Here is a 15,425-nt window from a genome sequence, read left to right on the forward strand (position 1 = left end):
AACAAATCACAATTGGTTTGGGTTGTTGGTTCTCCGAATACATTGAAGCATAATTTGATCCAATTAGGTAAATAAATAAACAATATGCCTTCTGTTCCATGGCCTTAATGCACTTATAATGCATCCCCATCCCCCTACCTCCACCCATCCTGCTTCTGGAACAGAAATGTGATGGAGGGTGAGCCCAGTTTACCCACCTTTCATTTGTTGAGGAGTTAATTGGTGTAATCTTATAATAGGCCCTGTACATTATTACTGTATTATCTTCTTAGATATGAGGATAGAGTGGTTTAAAGAGGTTAATTAATTGTGTAAAGCATAATACTGTATATAACACTGTAATATTATGCTTGACCCCTGAGGAGTAATTATTACTGTAATATTCCTATTGGGAGTCAGCATATAAGTTGACCTTATCATACTTAATGTACATTTACTTCCTATAATCACAATAATCGTCCTCGTGGTGACTGCTGGGATATCTTCTCTCCTCTAAATTGCATTAAACACTGACGCGTGAGTTTGGCAGGTGAATGGGAAAATTCACAGGTTTGATTAAAAAAAGACAGCCTCCATCCCTTGAAGCAGCAGCACAGGTCAACAATGATGAGTTTTGTTGTTCCACCATTTTATTTTCTCCCTCTCTCTTCTGTTTTTCCTCCTTTTTTCTGGCTGTGTGAGCTCTAGCGCGGTGACAGATGGCGGAGCCCTCCTCCTCCTCCTCCACCACCACCTCCTACCTCCTCCTCCTTCTTCTCTCTCTCTCTCCCTCTCTCCCTCTCTATGTCTCTCTCCCCCCGCGGGCAAATCTCTCCGAATGCGGGCGCATGTCAATCACCGGGCTCTCATGTGATGGCTCTTGCCGGTGACGTGCCAGCCATATGGGCGCTGGCATCACAGCCTTAGCTGGTATGTAACCCCGTCCCCGGTAGCTCACGGTTGCCACACTCTCACACACACACACACACACACACACACACACATATCCACACTCACACACACACACACATGCACACACTTACTCACTCACACGTATATACACACAGACACGCCGAGACGCACGTTCGTTCACAAGCTCCGGTTATTCGAGTGCGCGCGCCGGGAGAGAAGCACCCCTAAACAACCCGTCAGCGCCAGTGAAAGAAAGCCGCGCGCTGCCTGCCTGCACCTATACACTGACAGGGAGCGTTGGTTCGCTCGCTCGTGCGGTCCCTGAAGATGGTCTGAAACTCAAGCGCGTTTTTTTTTCTCCTCCCATCCCCTGTGAAGAGCTCGAGCAGAGGTAAGTTGGAACATAAACATCAACAATAGCAAGGAAAAAAAAAAAAAAAGCTGGAGATGCTGAAGTGCCAGTCCAAAATGGAGGGAGAAATTAATCTAATAAACAGATGAACAGATGCATATTAATGCAAGGTGTCATCTCCGTGTTATATAGTTGTACTGTACTTTAAATGGCGTGTTTTGGTGAATTAAATCACCTTTATCTTGGACAGTTTGCTGCGTAAAAGGCGAATCTGGCGTGAATCCACATGGAAATGTAATGTATAGTCGCCTTCTGTGCCTGTTTGCTGTGGTATGCACCTAGTCTTCGTAAATCTGGTGATAGCACACTTTGAAATCCATTCCAACAACGACAAAAAAAGATGTCATAAATGGATATACAAGGCATGTGCATGCTTGAGGTTTTATTAGATTTCCGTATGAGCGCGCTTGCACAAACACCTCCTCACTCCCCCGCTCTCCCTCCGCGTGCCCTTCAACTTTTGACATCCAAATCTACCTGGATTATAAAAGCTAACATCAAACACCGCGCTCGAGTCAAAAAGGCAAGCGTCTCCCGCTCCCGATTTCACTTCTCCAGGATCATTTCCACGGAGCAGTCCTGAGCATTGGAGTATAGCCCCTTACAGCAGGCTGTAAATAGATCATATCGGACACTAATTTGATTTCGAGATTCCTGCGTCTGGACCCGGAATCACAGAGAGACACAAAAGACAATCAGCGTGCAGGAGCAGAAATTTCTGTGGAAGATTCTGACACCAGCCTCAGCGAAAGGACGTCCTCGAGCTTAATGGGAGATTTATTGATGATTTTGTCGATGATTTGCACGTTTAATCTCGGAGCAAATGAAAGGGTGGGACAACGCCATTGAGTGTGACAGGCAGTGTGCAGCGTGATTTATCTCTGTTTGTCTAGTTTTATCTCCAACAATCTATCTCGACACAACATTGTTTAACCCACAGTGGGTGCAGCTACAGTGGAGCTATTGCAGGGATGTGTGGTTGGTTTTTTTTTTTATATTTAACGAGGGCTAAAAGGATACAAGCGATTTCCATCTGTAAAGGGTTATCGCCGACTCAAAAAAGTGCTTTGAAATCATGCACTCGTGCATACTGAATTATGTGTGAAATCTATTTCGTGTAAGCTGCACGGTCTGTTAATTAAACGTTGTTGTTGTGTGTGTGTGTTTTTTCCTTTCTAATTGAGCAAACCTCCTGAGCCTGAGATTTAAAAACGAGATTTTGCCCCTGGCACACCCCCCGAGATAATTAACCAACCATCACAGCCTACCTTACTGTGGGCTGCAAGTCTGTCTGCCGCTGCACTATAATAATAGATGGGAAGTCAAACATGTTAGGGAGGAAGCCAGAGGAGGCTTATTGGAGCTGTCAAAGATCACATCGTCTTTCTGTAGCCCCTTTTTTTCCTGGGATGGGACTGCACTTACTAATCAAGTGGTAGGCTGATCAAATTATTTTTTCATTTTAGGTTTATTAATTAGCATGTTTGCTTGATTGTTATAGTTAATTGCTGATTATTAGTTCAATTGTGGTTCGTTATGGCCGCGCGTAAAATGATTTTGAGGTATTTTTAGAAATATTTTAGACGCATTTTTCGCCTGATAATTCCATATTATTATTATTCTATTTTTTTATTAGCTAAGATAACATCAATCATTTTAATTTGTCACATTAAATCATATTAATACAATTTTTGTGAATTGTAATTATAATAAAATAAATCAAAGCTTGATCTTTTTGCAGGTGTAAACCAAAAATTGTGTGCCACCTCTCCTCTTGCTTCTCGCTCACAGGCCTCGTTATTCTAATATCCCTCAAAGCCTTTTTACAGTTTGAGTTAGGACACGTCTGTAAGACTTAATTTAATAATCAGCTTGACTTTAAACGGGGCTGCAGCCTATCAATTAAATAAAATCCCCCCTTTTTTGCCTCCTCTGAGGAGAGGTGTATGGTGTGGATGAATAGTGCTGGAATGCAGCCAGGAGTATATATGGGCGTCAGGAGGAGTGAAAGTGGGGGCCCCCAAGGGACCTGTAATGTGGCCCCTGCCGCTGGGACCCGCTGCGAGAGGACGCGACAGGGCACACGGATGACAGCAGGGAATTAAATGGGGATCCGTCTGGCTGTAACTCAGGGCAAAGCTTTAAGGGCTGATTTCTCTCTGTATTTTTTTTATTCCCCTTTTATTTACACAGTTTGTCCTTCAGGCAAAAATAACGACTCGGGTATATTTTATAATAAAAAATCAATGTGTTGATAGTGTGTGTTAGTGACCTTACACCTTACAATCAAAATATCTTCAGTGGGACTTCTATAGCTCCAATATTTGGATGTTTATACGTGCGTAAAAGTGAGTTTTACCTCAAACGACTGCGTTTTTTTTCTGCCACTATATGACAAACATCTCATTGTTTTTTTCATTGTATATTTACTATGTGCATGTTCTGTGCATGCGAGGCCTAATCTTCGATCTTTTTTTCTCTCTCCTCCAGAGCCACAATGTTGACGAGGCTTTTCAGTGACCCCTCGCTGCTTCCCGATGTGCAGAAATACTCGGGTTGGCCAGAGGACAGCGAGGACGAGGACACCAAGATCAAAGATGAGGATGCGGACACCCAGGACGACATGGACGGATCTGATCTGAGAGGAGACAGCCGGACGCACTCCGAGCACGCCGGGGAAGACGACGATGACGACGAGCCTGAGGAAGAGGACGACGGAGAGGACACAGAGGGAGACAGGCCCAAGAAAAGGGGCCCCAAGAAGCGCAAAATGACCCCGGCCCGCATCGAGCGCTCCAGGTTGCGGCGGGTAAAGGCCAACGCGCGGGAGCGGACCCGCATGCATGACCTGAACTCTGCGCTCGACAATCTGCGTAAAGTGGTTCCCTGCTACTCCAAAACGCAAAAACTTTCCAAAATCGAGACGCTGCGGTTGGCCAAAAACTATATCTGGGCCCTGTCGGAGATATTGCGCTCTGGAAAAAGGCCCGACCTTGTGTCCTACGTCCAGACGCTGTGCAAGGGACTCTCCCAGCCCACGACAAACCTGGTGGCGGGATGCCTGCAGCTGAACTCCCGTAACTTCCTCACCGAGCAGCAGTGTCAGGACGGGGGGAGGTACGGCTCCGGCTCCTTCTCCATGCATTCCTACCCCTACCAGTGCGCGCGTCTCTCCAGCCCCCACTGCCAGCCGGGCTCGAACTCGCATCCGCTGAGGACGCACGGCTACTGCTCGGCTTACGACTCTCTGTATGGTGGGAGCGGGTCCCCGGAGTATAACAGCCCCGAATATGAGGGGCCCCTCAGCCCGCCCCTGTGCGTCAATGGCAACTTTTCCCTGAAGCACCAAGGCTCAGCGTCCCCCGACAACGAGAAGGGGTACCACTACTCTATGCATTACTCCAGTCTGCCTGGCTCCAGACCCACGGGGCCCCACAACCTGGTGTTTGGCTCCTCGGGGGCCCGGAGCGGCATTCACTCTGAAAACGTCCTGCCTTACCACGACATGCACTTACACCACGAACGGGCCCCTGTGTATGATGAACTGAACGCGTTTTTTCACAATTAAAAACGAGAAGCCCACCGTGCGTCCCCTTGCAATCAACAATCTATCCACGGCACACTTTTTAACAAGCTTACCCGCCAGGATTTAGGCGTTCTGGAGAGATGTTTCACTCATTGTCATTTAGTGTTTTCCTTTCAGATATTCCATCTTTTTTTGTTTTGCTATAGTCAGAGATGTAGTGGAGGGTAATCCACCTGACCCACAATCCGATCTGTGCAGCAGAATTTATCCAAACTGAAATAAATCTCTAAAAGGGACATTGATAAACAAATCAAGACCTATGATGATGGGAGAATTTCAAAAATATTAATGTTTCTTAAAAATGTGATTTGTGTTTGTATCGGTGGTTGTTTGCATTTTGAAGACTGGAAGTTACCCACTTATTTATTCACCACTACATTACTGGCTACAGCTGCACCTGAACATTGACGGAGGTTTTCTAAAATGATGATATTAGAAATGAATCAATGAAGAAGCTAATGCAAATCAGATTTACTCGCCTCTACGTGCGAGATTTGGGAGGTTGTGGGGTATTTTTTAAATGTTGAAATCTTAAGAAATGCAGAGGGAAATGCTGAAACCGAGCAGAGAGGGAAAAAGATGTGCAAGTTGGGTTGTTTCAGCAGAGTCTGTCCTCCAGCAAATCAATCGTTTCGCATCTATGCAAAATCCAACGAGACCACAGAGCGAGGCAACAAGGCCCAGAAAGACACTGTATGAAAGACACACACACACACACACACACACACACACACACACACTGAATATGACAATGGCTGGGCTGGCCAAAATTCAATTAAAAAAAAAAAAAAGAAATGAAATCAGACATTTTCTCATTTTCTTTTTTTCTCTTATTTATTTATTCATATTCTTCTACTTGAGCCATTGCACTGTTTTTTATTTCAAATTAAATATTGGTTCGATATTTCCGTTTTGATTTGCAATGCTATGTTGAATAGGTTATTATTATTATCATTATTATTATTGCACGTATTTATTGTGTTGTTTTTCTTTTGTAATTAATGTTAATAGTCAATGGAAATGAAGGGATCCCATGTGTTGCTGAGCATTTTTCTTTTCCTTTCATAAAATTCAAGTCTTTCAACTTTGTATTCAACCAACTGTGTGGTAAAATAAAATGACGATAAATGAGACATGTGCAACTTGATTTTTTTTCACCTATCGAACATTATTTACAGCATCTCCAAAACGTGGTTACTTTACACTCTCTATGGGAAATTAAAAAAAAACGAATAAATCGGACATTTGTATTTGAAGAGGTATTGGAGATCTAGGAGACATTAACCTGCAGCAGCCTTTTTGTCAGTGGGTAATATGAGGCTGGTGCCACAACCTGCAGGAGCTGCTCACAGAGCCCCAGGGCCTTCATCCTGTAAACTGGGACAGGAGGGAGAGGGCAGTGTTGTCACTCTTCTTGATGAAGTAAATTGGTGCCAATGCGTCATTTTTGATTAGTGGACAGCTCAACATTTTAAAAGCAGCCTTTAAATAAATGTATGGACTGGTTTAAAATGCAGGATGAAAACAAATTTGGATTCAGTGGCTGTAAAACACAGTCTGATTGGAGCCTGGACACACTGGTCAACAAATGCAAACTATGCAGGTTAGCTCATGCCAAAGCGTTGCATTCAAGGTCATCAGGATAATAATGGAGCCCTGCTTCATATTTGACCATTAAGAAAAGATGGGAGGGAGAAATGTGTTTCAGCACCGCGGAGAGCTCCTGCAGCTGCCGTCTGATCCGGACTGTGCAAGATTCACATTTGGGAAAAATCCAAATAATCCTTAGGAAGTTTGGTAATATTGCAACTAATAATGTGCATGTCATTCACACCACAAGGCTTTGTAAGATGGTGGCCACAATTTAGGAGTTTATTTTTAGACTCTACCCAAACAGATCTGTTGGTTTCACAGCGGGTTTGAATGCATAAGAAATTAAGTCAAAAAGAAAAAGATCACATCAAGACATAAAGATAATTTTTAAAATATCACCCTCACACCCTTTATTTTTATTTTTTCGATGCGTCATATATTCGTGAGGTTATTGTGAATTCAATAGTAGGCCTACTTGTTGAAAAAAAAGTCTTTAGCCTGTTTTTTTAATATCTTTATTTAACTTCAACATCAGGAAATGCATCTTTGACACCTCAAACAAAATGTAAATATTTGTTATTTTGCCTTTGATTTCCACCCTTCGATAATGCATTAAACATCAGATATGAATTATGAAGTCGACCCCCTCTTTTCATAGCCTCACCTCTTGTAACTTTAAACATACATCTCATATTTATAGTCATACATTTTACACGTGGACTCGGATGTGCATCATAAATATATGAATTTATTTATGCGGAGTGTTTGAATCAATTACATCTGTATGTTTATTGAATATAATCACACACAAGACGTCCCCACACAGGGAAAGTTAACGTTAACCTTTCTTTTATGTATTTAAATGAATATTAAACATTACATGGTGACCACACACACACACAAACATACACACACACACACATACACCCTCACACACACAGTGCAAGGGGCAGCCGTTGCCACCCTGGCTGAGTTTGGAGCGCTGCCCCGGGACCCATATGTTCCCCAAAATGTCCTGGGTGCTCTCTGCTGTAAGGACACACACAGGCTTTGGGTGGCGAGTGATGGTGACCGATATAAATCCAATTATAAATGTCAATACCTGCAGAAGCTTAACTGTGAAGAGGATTTCTCATTTTATTCAGAATAAAACTGCGTGGGTATCAGCTGTGGGTTTCGGCCCAGGAAGCTTCAGTAGGACTCATTTTGCAGTTTTTGATTATATAAAAATATGAAAATATAATTCTAAAGTGAAAAACACACAATATGAGCGGTTTTTTTGTCTGGAGCAGCTGACCAAATAATTTGCCAGTGATTTTCTTGTGTCCAGGAATGTGATCTCTTAATATATGCAGCATGTTAACGGGGGCTTTATTGTGTTTATCTTAAAGTAACTTCTTATGTGTAAGACATACACTGATGGAAAATAGCCACATTTTTAAAATAAATTTTGGTTTTAAAATCTGCACAATTAGAAGCAAGATAAAGTACATAATGGAACAATTTCAGCCAACAGCTCAACACATTTTGGAGAATTTAATTACATAAAATACAACATGTTCCTGCTATTTCGCCATCAGAAATAACTTGTAAACGATTAAAAGATGAATAAACTTAATTTTCCATTTTAAAACAACATGATTTTTGAAGGTTAAGTCTGCAACATAACACTTGTGGGTTCATGCTGCTGCAAATTTTGTTCTGTGCACTTTGCAGAAAGGCAAAAATATTAACATCTCTATTAATTTGATGTTTGTATAGTGTGTGAAATATTTTTTAAATCATTTTTAATCAGGGAATAAAATCAGATTTTGGTTACTTTTCGTTTTGTGATGCTGTTTTTCATTTTAATAACCCTCTGTCCTCTAGGTTCAATATAAAACCACTGCCTTAAATTACAGCATGTTCCATTTGGCACGCGCCTCTACCTGTGAGTGCATTCATTTAGTGGGAGAGTCCCGGGTGGGAATCAAACACGCAGTTCTGCAGTTCAGGCTGTTTTCACACCGACCAACCAAAAGCTTGTGTTACACTTTTTGTGCGAGTTTTAGGCCTCTATCTTCTTTTTGGCCTCATCAGCAAAGAAAAAAAAAGTTGCATGCATTTCTGGAGGAGCCAGCCCAAAAGAGAGGCCAGCGAGCAGTGGGAGAGGGCATCTATCAAAATACTCCCCGACCCCCCCACACACCAACACCACCACCTCCACCACCGCCTCCTCCTCTTCCTCCACAGTCCGGAGAGAGTGAGAGAGAGAGAGGCTGGCAGGCTGGCGGAGGAGAGCCGTGCCAAGTCCCTTAATGTTCCCCAGCAGCAGCACCAGGAGCTCCGGAGAGGACAACCCAGTGTGTGCGCCAGTGTGCCAGTTCACCGGGCCAAAGTGGCACTGCTGGGAGGAGTCGATGTTTCTTTCCTAATTTTTGCAGCATCTGTTCATTATCCAGGACGTTTAAAAACGAGAGCGCTCATCCTGAGTAACCCTTCGCCACACGCATGCACTCACACACACATATACACAAATACACAACAGTAGGGCAGTTTTTTTTGGGGTTTTTTTTTTTTTTTGGAAGAGTTGGCCTATGAATATGCATATTTGCCTCTAATGTTATGTTGTACATGAGCTCATGCATTGAAAGAAGGCTGTGCTGCATCTTTGGAACTAAACTGTGGTTGTTAACAGGCCTTACATGTGCTAACATTGCAGGGAAATCAGTGTGATATGGTACACACACACTGGAATATGAAAGAAAAAATGCCAGAATTTGAATTAAGTTCGATTAAAATTCTATTGTTATAAAAGCAGTTTGCAGAATATGTTTAGCTTTAAAGAAAAAAGGGTTAAGTTCAGCCAAAAAGAGCAGATGTATGATTTATATTTTTAGTCACAAGACTAGACACCTGGCAGGCCTCTGCATAAGAGTGCGTGTGCATGTGTGTGTGAGAAAGAGGTTGTGACATGTCACCACATCATGAGAGACTGTCAACAAATTACCTAAAGCTCAATTATGTCACACCTTTCTGCAATAAAGACAACATAAAATAATATATTGTAAACGAGATTATAGGAACTATAAAGGAATTCACAGGTGTTTGTAAATTACATCACCAGTTTAAGGATTTGGGTTAATCACGTGATTTCCACAAACTTTAAAACCATATTTAATGTCATAATTTTGCAATTTTCTAGGACTTGCAACTTACATGTGCAGTCAGTCTCAGCCAGTCTTAAGAAGAAGGGAAAAAAAACTTCCAATGACACTCTGTGCTCCACTCAGGATGAAAAGTGAGTGAATGAATCTCGCTGTTTAAATTATCATGTTCATGCCCACTCTTTTTCTCACTCAACTTGGTAGAGAGAAAAAAAAATCAAGAGTGTTTGTCCGACATAACAGTCAATAGTGCGATTATCAAAATGTCACAAGTATTATGGTGTGAATTCCAATTAACGTCTAGCAAAAAAATAATAACTGAGTGTTTTTGCAAAATGCAGATATCAGATCATAGTATGGATGTGAAATATGTGGAGGGGGGGTGAAGGCATTTAGGAGTCAATGTAGAGAGAGGGAATATAATCTGGACATTGTGAGCATTTGCAATCTGTCAGTGATTAAAAGACAAACCATGAGGCAGTGCTAAACTGGACACAGATTTGATTTAAACATCCATACACACATGCATCTGAATAATTTATGTGCGCAAAGATTGCGCACTGTTAACTTCTCTGGCACCTGCACGCACACTTTCCCTGAAAATGCTGCACATGTGTAAAGAGGAAACAATGGTGCAGACTTCGGCCAGCCTCTGTGCCAGACTGTATGCCAGTGTGCCCCCACGTTGCCAGACAAGGGAGCGGGCCTGTCACTGGCAGAACATTCAGAGGAAATTCCACAACATCTGTTTGTTATCACACAATGGTGCGCGGTGCAGCACGGGCAGTGGGGCAGAAGACGAGGCAGAAGCTAAACTGAGAGCGCGCTACTGCTGGAGGTCCTGCCAAGGGAGAAAGGAGGTGGAGGTGGAGGAGGAAGCGGGGAGGGGAGGTTGGGGGGTAAAGGGGGCAGGGAGGAACCGGGTAGAGGGGTTGAAAAGACAGAGGTGGAGATCCGGGTGAGCGCCAGGTAGGTTTCAGGCCTTTGGCGGGTGGCCAGATAGGTTTTACGGGGTTTGGGTGGTGCCAGATGTTGCAGGGAGAAGTGTTTGTTCGGAGAGTTTGACTACAGAGTGTGAGAAAGTCTTCATGACCTGTCGGACAGCTCTCCGTCACCGCCATGCTCACGGAGTCCCGGTATGTTCCGGAAGGCGTGGCTGGCCCCTGTTTAGGAGGTTAAGTAGGAGCGTGCACTGCACGGGGACGCAACTGGATCAGAGGAGGGGGTCGTTGCTGGTCTGCACAGATGGCATGTGTGCGTGCGTGCGTGCGTGCGCGTGTGTTATGATAGGGTTGGATGATGCCCTGGTCACATGGGCAGCAGTAATTGGCCTCCATATTGACCAGTTTGCAGCGCTGGGGGGCGGGCAGTCTCCCAGCTGGACCTGTCAGATGGCATCGCATCCACCTCACTGATCACCCCCCGGACGACCTCCGCACCTCTCCCCTCTTCCTTTCATCTCTCCCTTCTCCTTCATCCCTCTCCGTCACCTTTAATCTTCCGATGCCCGCCTCTTCTGCCATCACACGGATGATGACCTGCTCTGTCCATCACCGCTGCTGTCTACTTTCTCCACAGCTCCTCCAAACTTAAAACAAGGTCTCTGCACTTACTCCTCAACTCTTTTCCTTCCTGAGCAAGAGTTCTCCATGTTTTGGTATTCAGTGCTGGTTGTTTCGAATGGGAGCTCTGTAATTTCCATGTTTTTATGGATGAACAAATTGAACCTTGGCCTTGAACCAAGCCTGAACATTTACCAGTGAAATACAATTATGTGGAGGTTTTTAAATGTCTTCAAAAATTCTCCTGAAACAATTTCTGCTGATACACCTGCTGCTGAGGGTTTACTGATTGACACTTAGTGTTGGTGACACTTTAAGAAATGCATGTTTCTCCCCTGCATAAACATAAACTTAAGGAATAACTGTACTTTTCATCCTGGACCCTATTTTCACATGTTTTTGCATCTAAGTGACGAATGGGAACAACAGTTTTTGAAACTGGTCCAGTATTGAGTGAGAGCACTGCAGCTATAGAAACAGGCTACAATGTGTTACCACCATCAAATTGTTCACTAAAAGTGTCTATTTTTGCCACAGACAAGCTAAGCTTATTATTATAGGTGTCTAACAACATTATGGATAGGATCCCTACAGAGAGAGACCTTTTTGTTTAACCAGAAACAGCCCCAAAATCACTATCACCAAACACGCCAGACTCCATTTAAATAAACAGTAATTTTAGCATGTATAGATCCAGTAAATTTTCACATATTACTGGGCGAATTAAGGGTTTATTTCAATCACACCAGGGTTAATGATTGTTGGAACAGTGGTACGACAAACCAAGATGGCTTTTGTGAGTTTTAATTTGTTTCTGTTGATTTTGAATGAGGTGTGTTTTGCGATAACAAAATTACTGTTTATTTAAATGGGGCCTGGTGGGCTTGGCTTGGGGCTGTTTCTGGTCAAACAAAAAGGTCTATCTCAGTGTAGATTCTTTCCATAATGTTGTCAGATGCTTAGAATAACAATCTGAGATGGTCAGTATAGCCAAAACAATAGTAATAATACTTTTAGTGGACATATATTAAAGGTAATTTCTCCATGTGGTTATATCGCAGCCTGTTTTGCAGCTGCTGGCTGTAGAGGTGTCCACCAGTTTAAACATTACTGTTCCTATTCGTCACATAGACACAAAAACACGGGGGCTGGGTAGACAAGCACTGAAGTTACAATTTCAAACAATTAAGAGTATTCTGACAGATTTGGGATGAGGAAACCTTTTTGTATTTGCTGGATTGAAGCAGATCAAACAGAAATGGGCACACCACTCCAGTACTATCAACAAAATGTCATTTAATTCCAGGAAAATTATAAAAGAGGCATTTGATTTGAACTAGGTGACTCAAGTGGTGCACTTATCTGAAGGGAAACAAACATTTTAAGTCTAAAGCAGGACTGAAAAGATGTGGAAAAGAGCTTCTTTGCAGTGTTAGTGTAAAACAGACCTTTGTGTATCTGACTGACTTTTAGCGTGCATGGTATCACCCTCCCACCCGGAGCAGTAATGGTGTGTGTTTTGCTGTGAGATGCCCGACTGTGAGGAGTTAGCGCTATAGAAAGGATTTCATCCCAGACTTGGCAGGGGAGGGTCTCTGGGTACGTGGAGAACAATCGTCTCTCCTTCGGTCCTGTCAGCCAGCAAACACAGAGAGCTGGCACACGCTCAGTGGGAAAAGATCGGGAGTGACAAGGGGGATGGACACACACACTCACACAGTGACACACACACACTTGTGCCCATCCCTTCCTCACAGTACCAAAATGGGTTCTGATGATGCCGCTGGGGATTGTGGGACGACAGGCTGGTTCTGCGAAGTGGATGGGAGGACCTCATGAAAATAGTCTGTAAAATGACCACAGTGTTAGCCTGCTGTCAGACTAACAGACAGACAGGCAGGGAGGGAGGGAGGAGGAGGAGGAGGAAAATAGAGGCAGATAAAGAGAGGAAGAGACTGGCAGAGCAACACAATGCCTGCCATGCGTGCCCCTGTGCCAGGGAGAGCTCACATGGGAATACATGTATAAGAGTTTCTGTGTATGTTCAATATACACTCGTGTGGACAAGTGTCTTGATCCAGCAGCGCCTTTGCTATCTGTGTTTCTGAAAACATGTTGATGCATGAGTGTATCTCCATGCTATGTGTGCATGCATGCATGCATGTGCGTCTTTACGCGTGAGCAAGAATGAGGAGGAGGAGGAGGAGAGGTGGGAGAGGAGGGTGAAGTGTGTTTGTGTGTGTGGAGGAGGAGGAGGAGGGGTGGGAGGGGGGCTATGCACGTTTAAATTCTGTGACATCTGTTCATTACAACTAGAGTGTGTTTATTTTTATACAGCCAGCCACAAGCAGAGAGCTCGACTGGCACCGCTGGTTAATGTACCAGCCCGCTACGACGGCAGAGCAAATGAAATATTAACCGGCAGACAGAAAGAATGAGGAGAGGAGCGGGGACAAAGGGAGAGAAAGAGGAAAAATGATAAGATAATATGTGACAAAAAATGCACACACACAGTGTCTCCACTCACGCACACAATGTCCCCATTCTGATCTAATTAAGAGAGAGACACACTATCAACAGCTCTAAGTGGAGAGGCCTAGAAAACTGTATGTGCTGCTGAGAGATAGGAAAGGAACAGGTAATGTTTTATGGAAACAGGTTGGCATACATGAAAATGTTTCTTCAGAGCACCCTAATCAAAATGTGCAACAGAAAATGTGCAATGACATATATGTTCAAACTACAGAGGACCCTGCAAAGCAACAAGCACCACATAGAATAAGCTGGGAAAGAACCAGAAGGAGTTAAGTATGAAGGCCACTTCCTGTTTGGGGTATTTAGAGGTTTAAAGGAATGCTTCAACCACAAAATGATCATTTGTTTATCAATTACACACCTCTGTCGTGAGGAATTTGTGAAGAAAACTTTCTCACATGCATCTATGAGGAATCCAAAAACAGAGCCAATTGTAGATGTAACGTAAAAGGGGGCCACATTTAACTCTCACACAACTCCTGCAGTATAATCCAAGTCTCATTTATCCAGTCTAATGCTCAGTATTTCCCAAACACATGCATTTTTCAATAAAACCTTATTCTTTATAACACTTCTACATAAACACCAAGCGCCTGGGTAAGTGCATGCATTTGCCCAGGCACGCAACTCATTTGCACAAGTGTTTTAAATACTATGGTTTTAGTGAAAATGCACATATTTGGGAAGTCCTGAGCGTACAACTGGATAAATGACACTTGGATTACACTGCACAGGTTTGTAAACAAATGTTTTCATCTAGTTTTCTTCACAAATTCAGTTTAACATGACACACAAATGATCCTTTTGTGGTTGCAGTATCTCGTTAAAATGTGTTGTGTGATTGGTTATAGTAAGTTTAGGATGCCCAGATGGTCCACAGAACATTTTAGAAGGCCCTTTGTGTCCACTACTTATGAATGGCATCTCCTGTTTTCTTGTTGGATCTTGTTTTATTTTTATCTTATTGGTTTTGTTTCAAGTGTAATACTCCTGATTGGACTTTTATCAGTGGATCAGATTGTACTGATATTGTTTTGTCCTTGGCTTCTGAGCCCAACCAACAGCCAAAATAAATGGTGGCATTGTACATTTCTTCAAACCACGGTTAAGTCACTTGTCATATGTAGCAGATGTCAGTTTTAATGTTATGTTGTGACAGTGCTGTGGTTAATCTGGTTATGTGTATTTCAACGTGGCTCGTTGGTCTAGGGGTATGATTCTCGCTTCGGGTGCGAGAGGTCCCGGGTTCAAATCCCGGACGAGCCCTTGAAGGATTTTTGGGGTGGCAGTAGCTCTGTCCACAGGGACTTGGTCTGGGAACCAGACAGTTGCTGATTCAAATTGCCATTCAGCTCAAATATGGACTGTAGACTGGCAGGTGTCAGTTCAACCCCTGGGCACTGCCAATGTACCCTTGAGCAAGGCACCAAACCCCCAACTGCCTGGCGTGTCTGTCCATGGGCAGCCTCCTTGATCTGACATCTCCCCATTTAACGCATGTATAGGTCCTGTTTGCATGTGTGTGTATTTTAGGCCTGTGTGTATATGACAACAGAGTGAAAATGTAATCTGAACTATGTCACTTTAGAAATGTTGATAAGTATGAAACATAGAGATATAACGTGTCTGTGATTTGCAGGGATGTCAATGACTGGGCTGCCTGAGAATAATGTCCTCATGGAATGTGTTATATGTTAGTA

The 15,425-nt window shown here is 43.3% G+C and overlaps 1 protein-coding gene and 1 non-coding gene across 4 annotated transcripts; both read left to right on the forward strand.

Moving 5' to 3' along the window:
- Positions 1-830: 830 nt before the first annotated feature.
- Positions 831-5,629, forward strand: LOC125880073 (neurogenic differentiation factor 2-like). 3 transcript variants are annotated; one of them, XM_049562321.1, is made up of 2 exons: positions 831-909; positions 3,794-5,629. In XM_049562321.1, exon 2 carries the CDS (start codon positions 3,801-3,803, stop codon positions 4,869-4,871), a length of 1,071 nt encoding a protein of 356 aa, XP_049418278.1. In that variant the 5' UTR covers positions 831-909; positions 3,794-3,800; the 3' UTR covers positions 4,872-5,629. The 3 variants fall into 3 exon arrangements, with proteins under 3 accessions (XP_049418278.1, XP_049418280.1, XP_049418279.1); XM_049562323.1 differs by lacking the exon at positions 831-909 and adding an exon at positions 938-1,282; XM_049562322.1 differs by lacking the exon at positions 831-909 and adding an exon at positions 2,634-2,738.
- A 9,290-nt stretch (positions 5,630-14,919) lies between these two features.
- trnap-cgg (transfer RNA proline (anticodon CGG)) lies at positions 14,920-14,991 on the forward strand. Its single transcript has one exon. It is a non-coding gene; the product is annotated as a tRNA-Pro (tRNA).
- Positions 14,992-15,425: the final 434 nt, after the last annotated feature.

The sequence above is a fragment of the Epinephelus fuscoguttatus genome, linkage group LG19, assembly GCF_011397635.1.
Source record: "Epinephelus fuscoguttatus linkage group LG19, E.fuscoguttatus.final_Chr_v1".
Lineage (NCBI taxonomy): Eukaryota > Metazoa > Chordata > Actinopteri > Perciformes > Serranidae > Epinephelus > Epinephelus fuscoguttatus.

What these genes read in the sequence shown, in the direction of transcription:
- LOC125880073 (XM_049562321.1), top strand. Translation starts at nt 3,801, where the DNA reads ATGTTGACGAGGCTTTTCAGTGACCCCTCGCTGCTTCCCGATGTGCAG.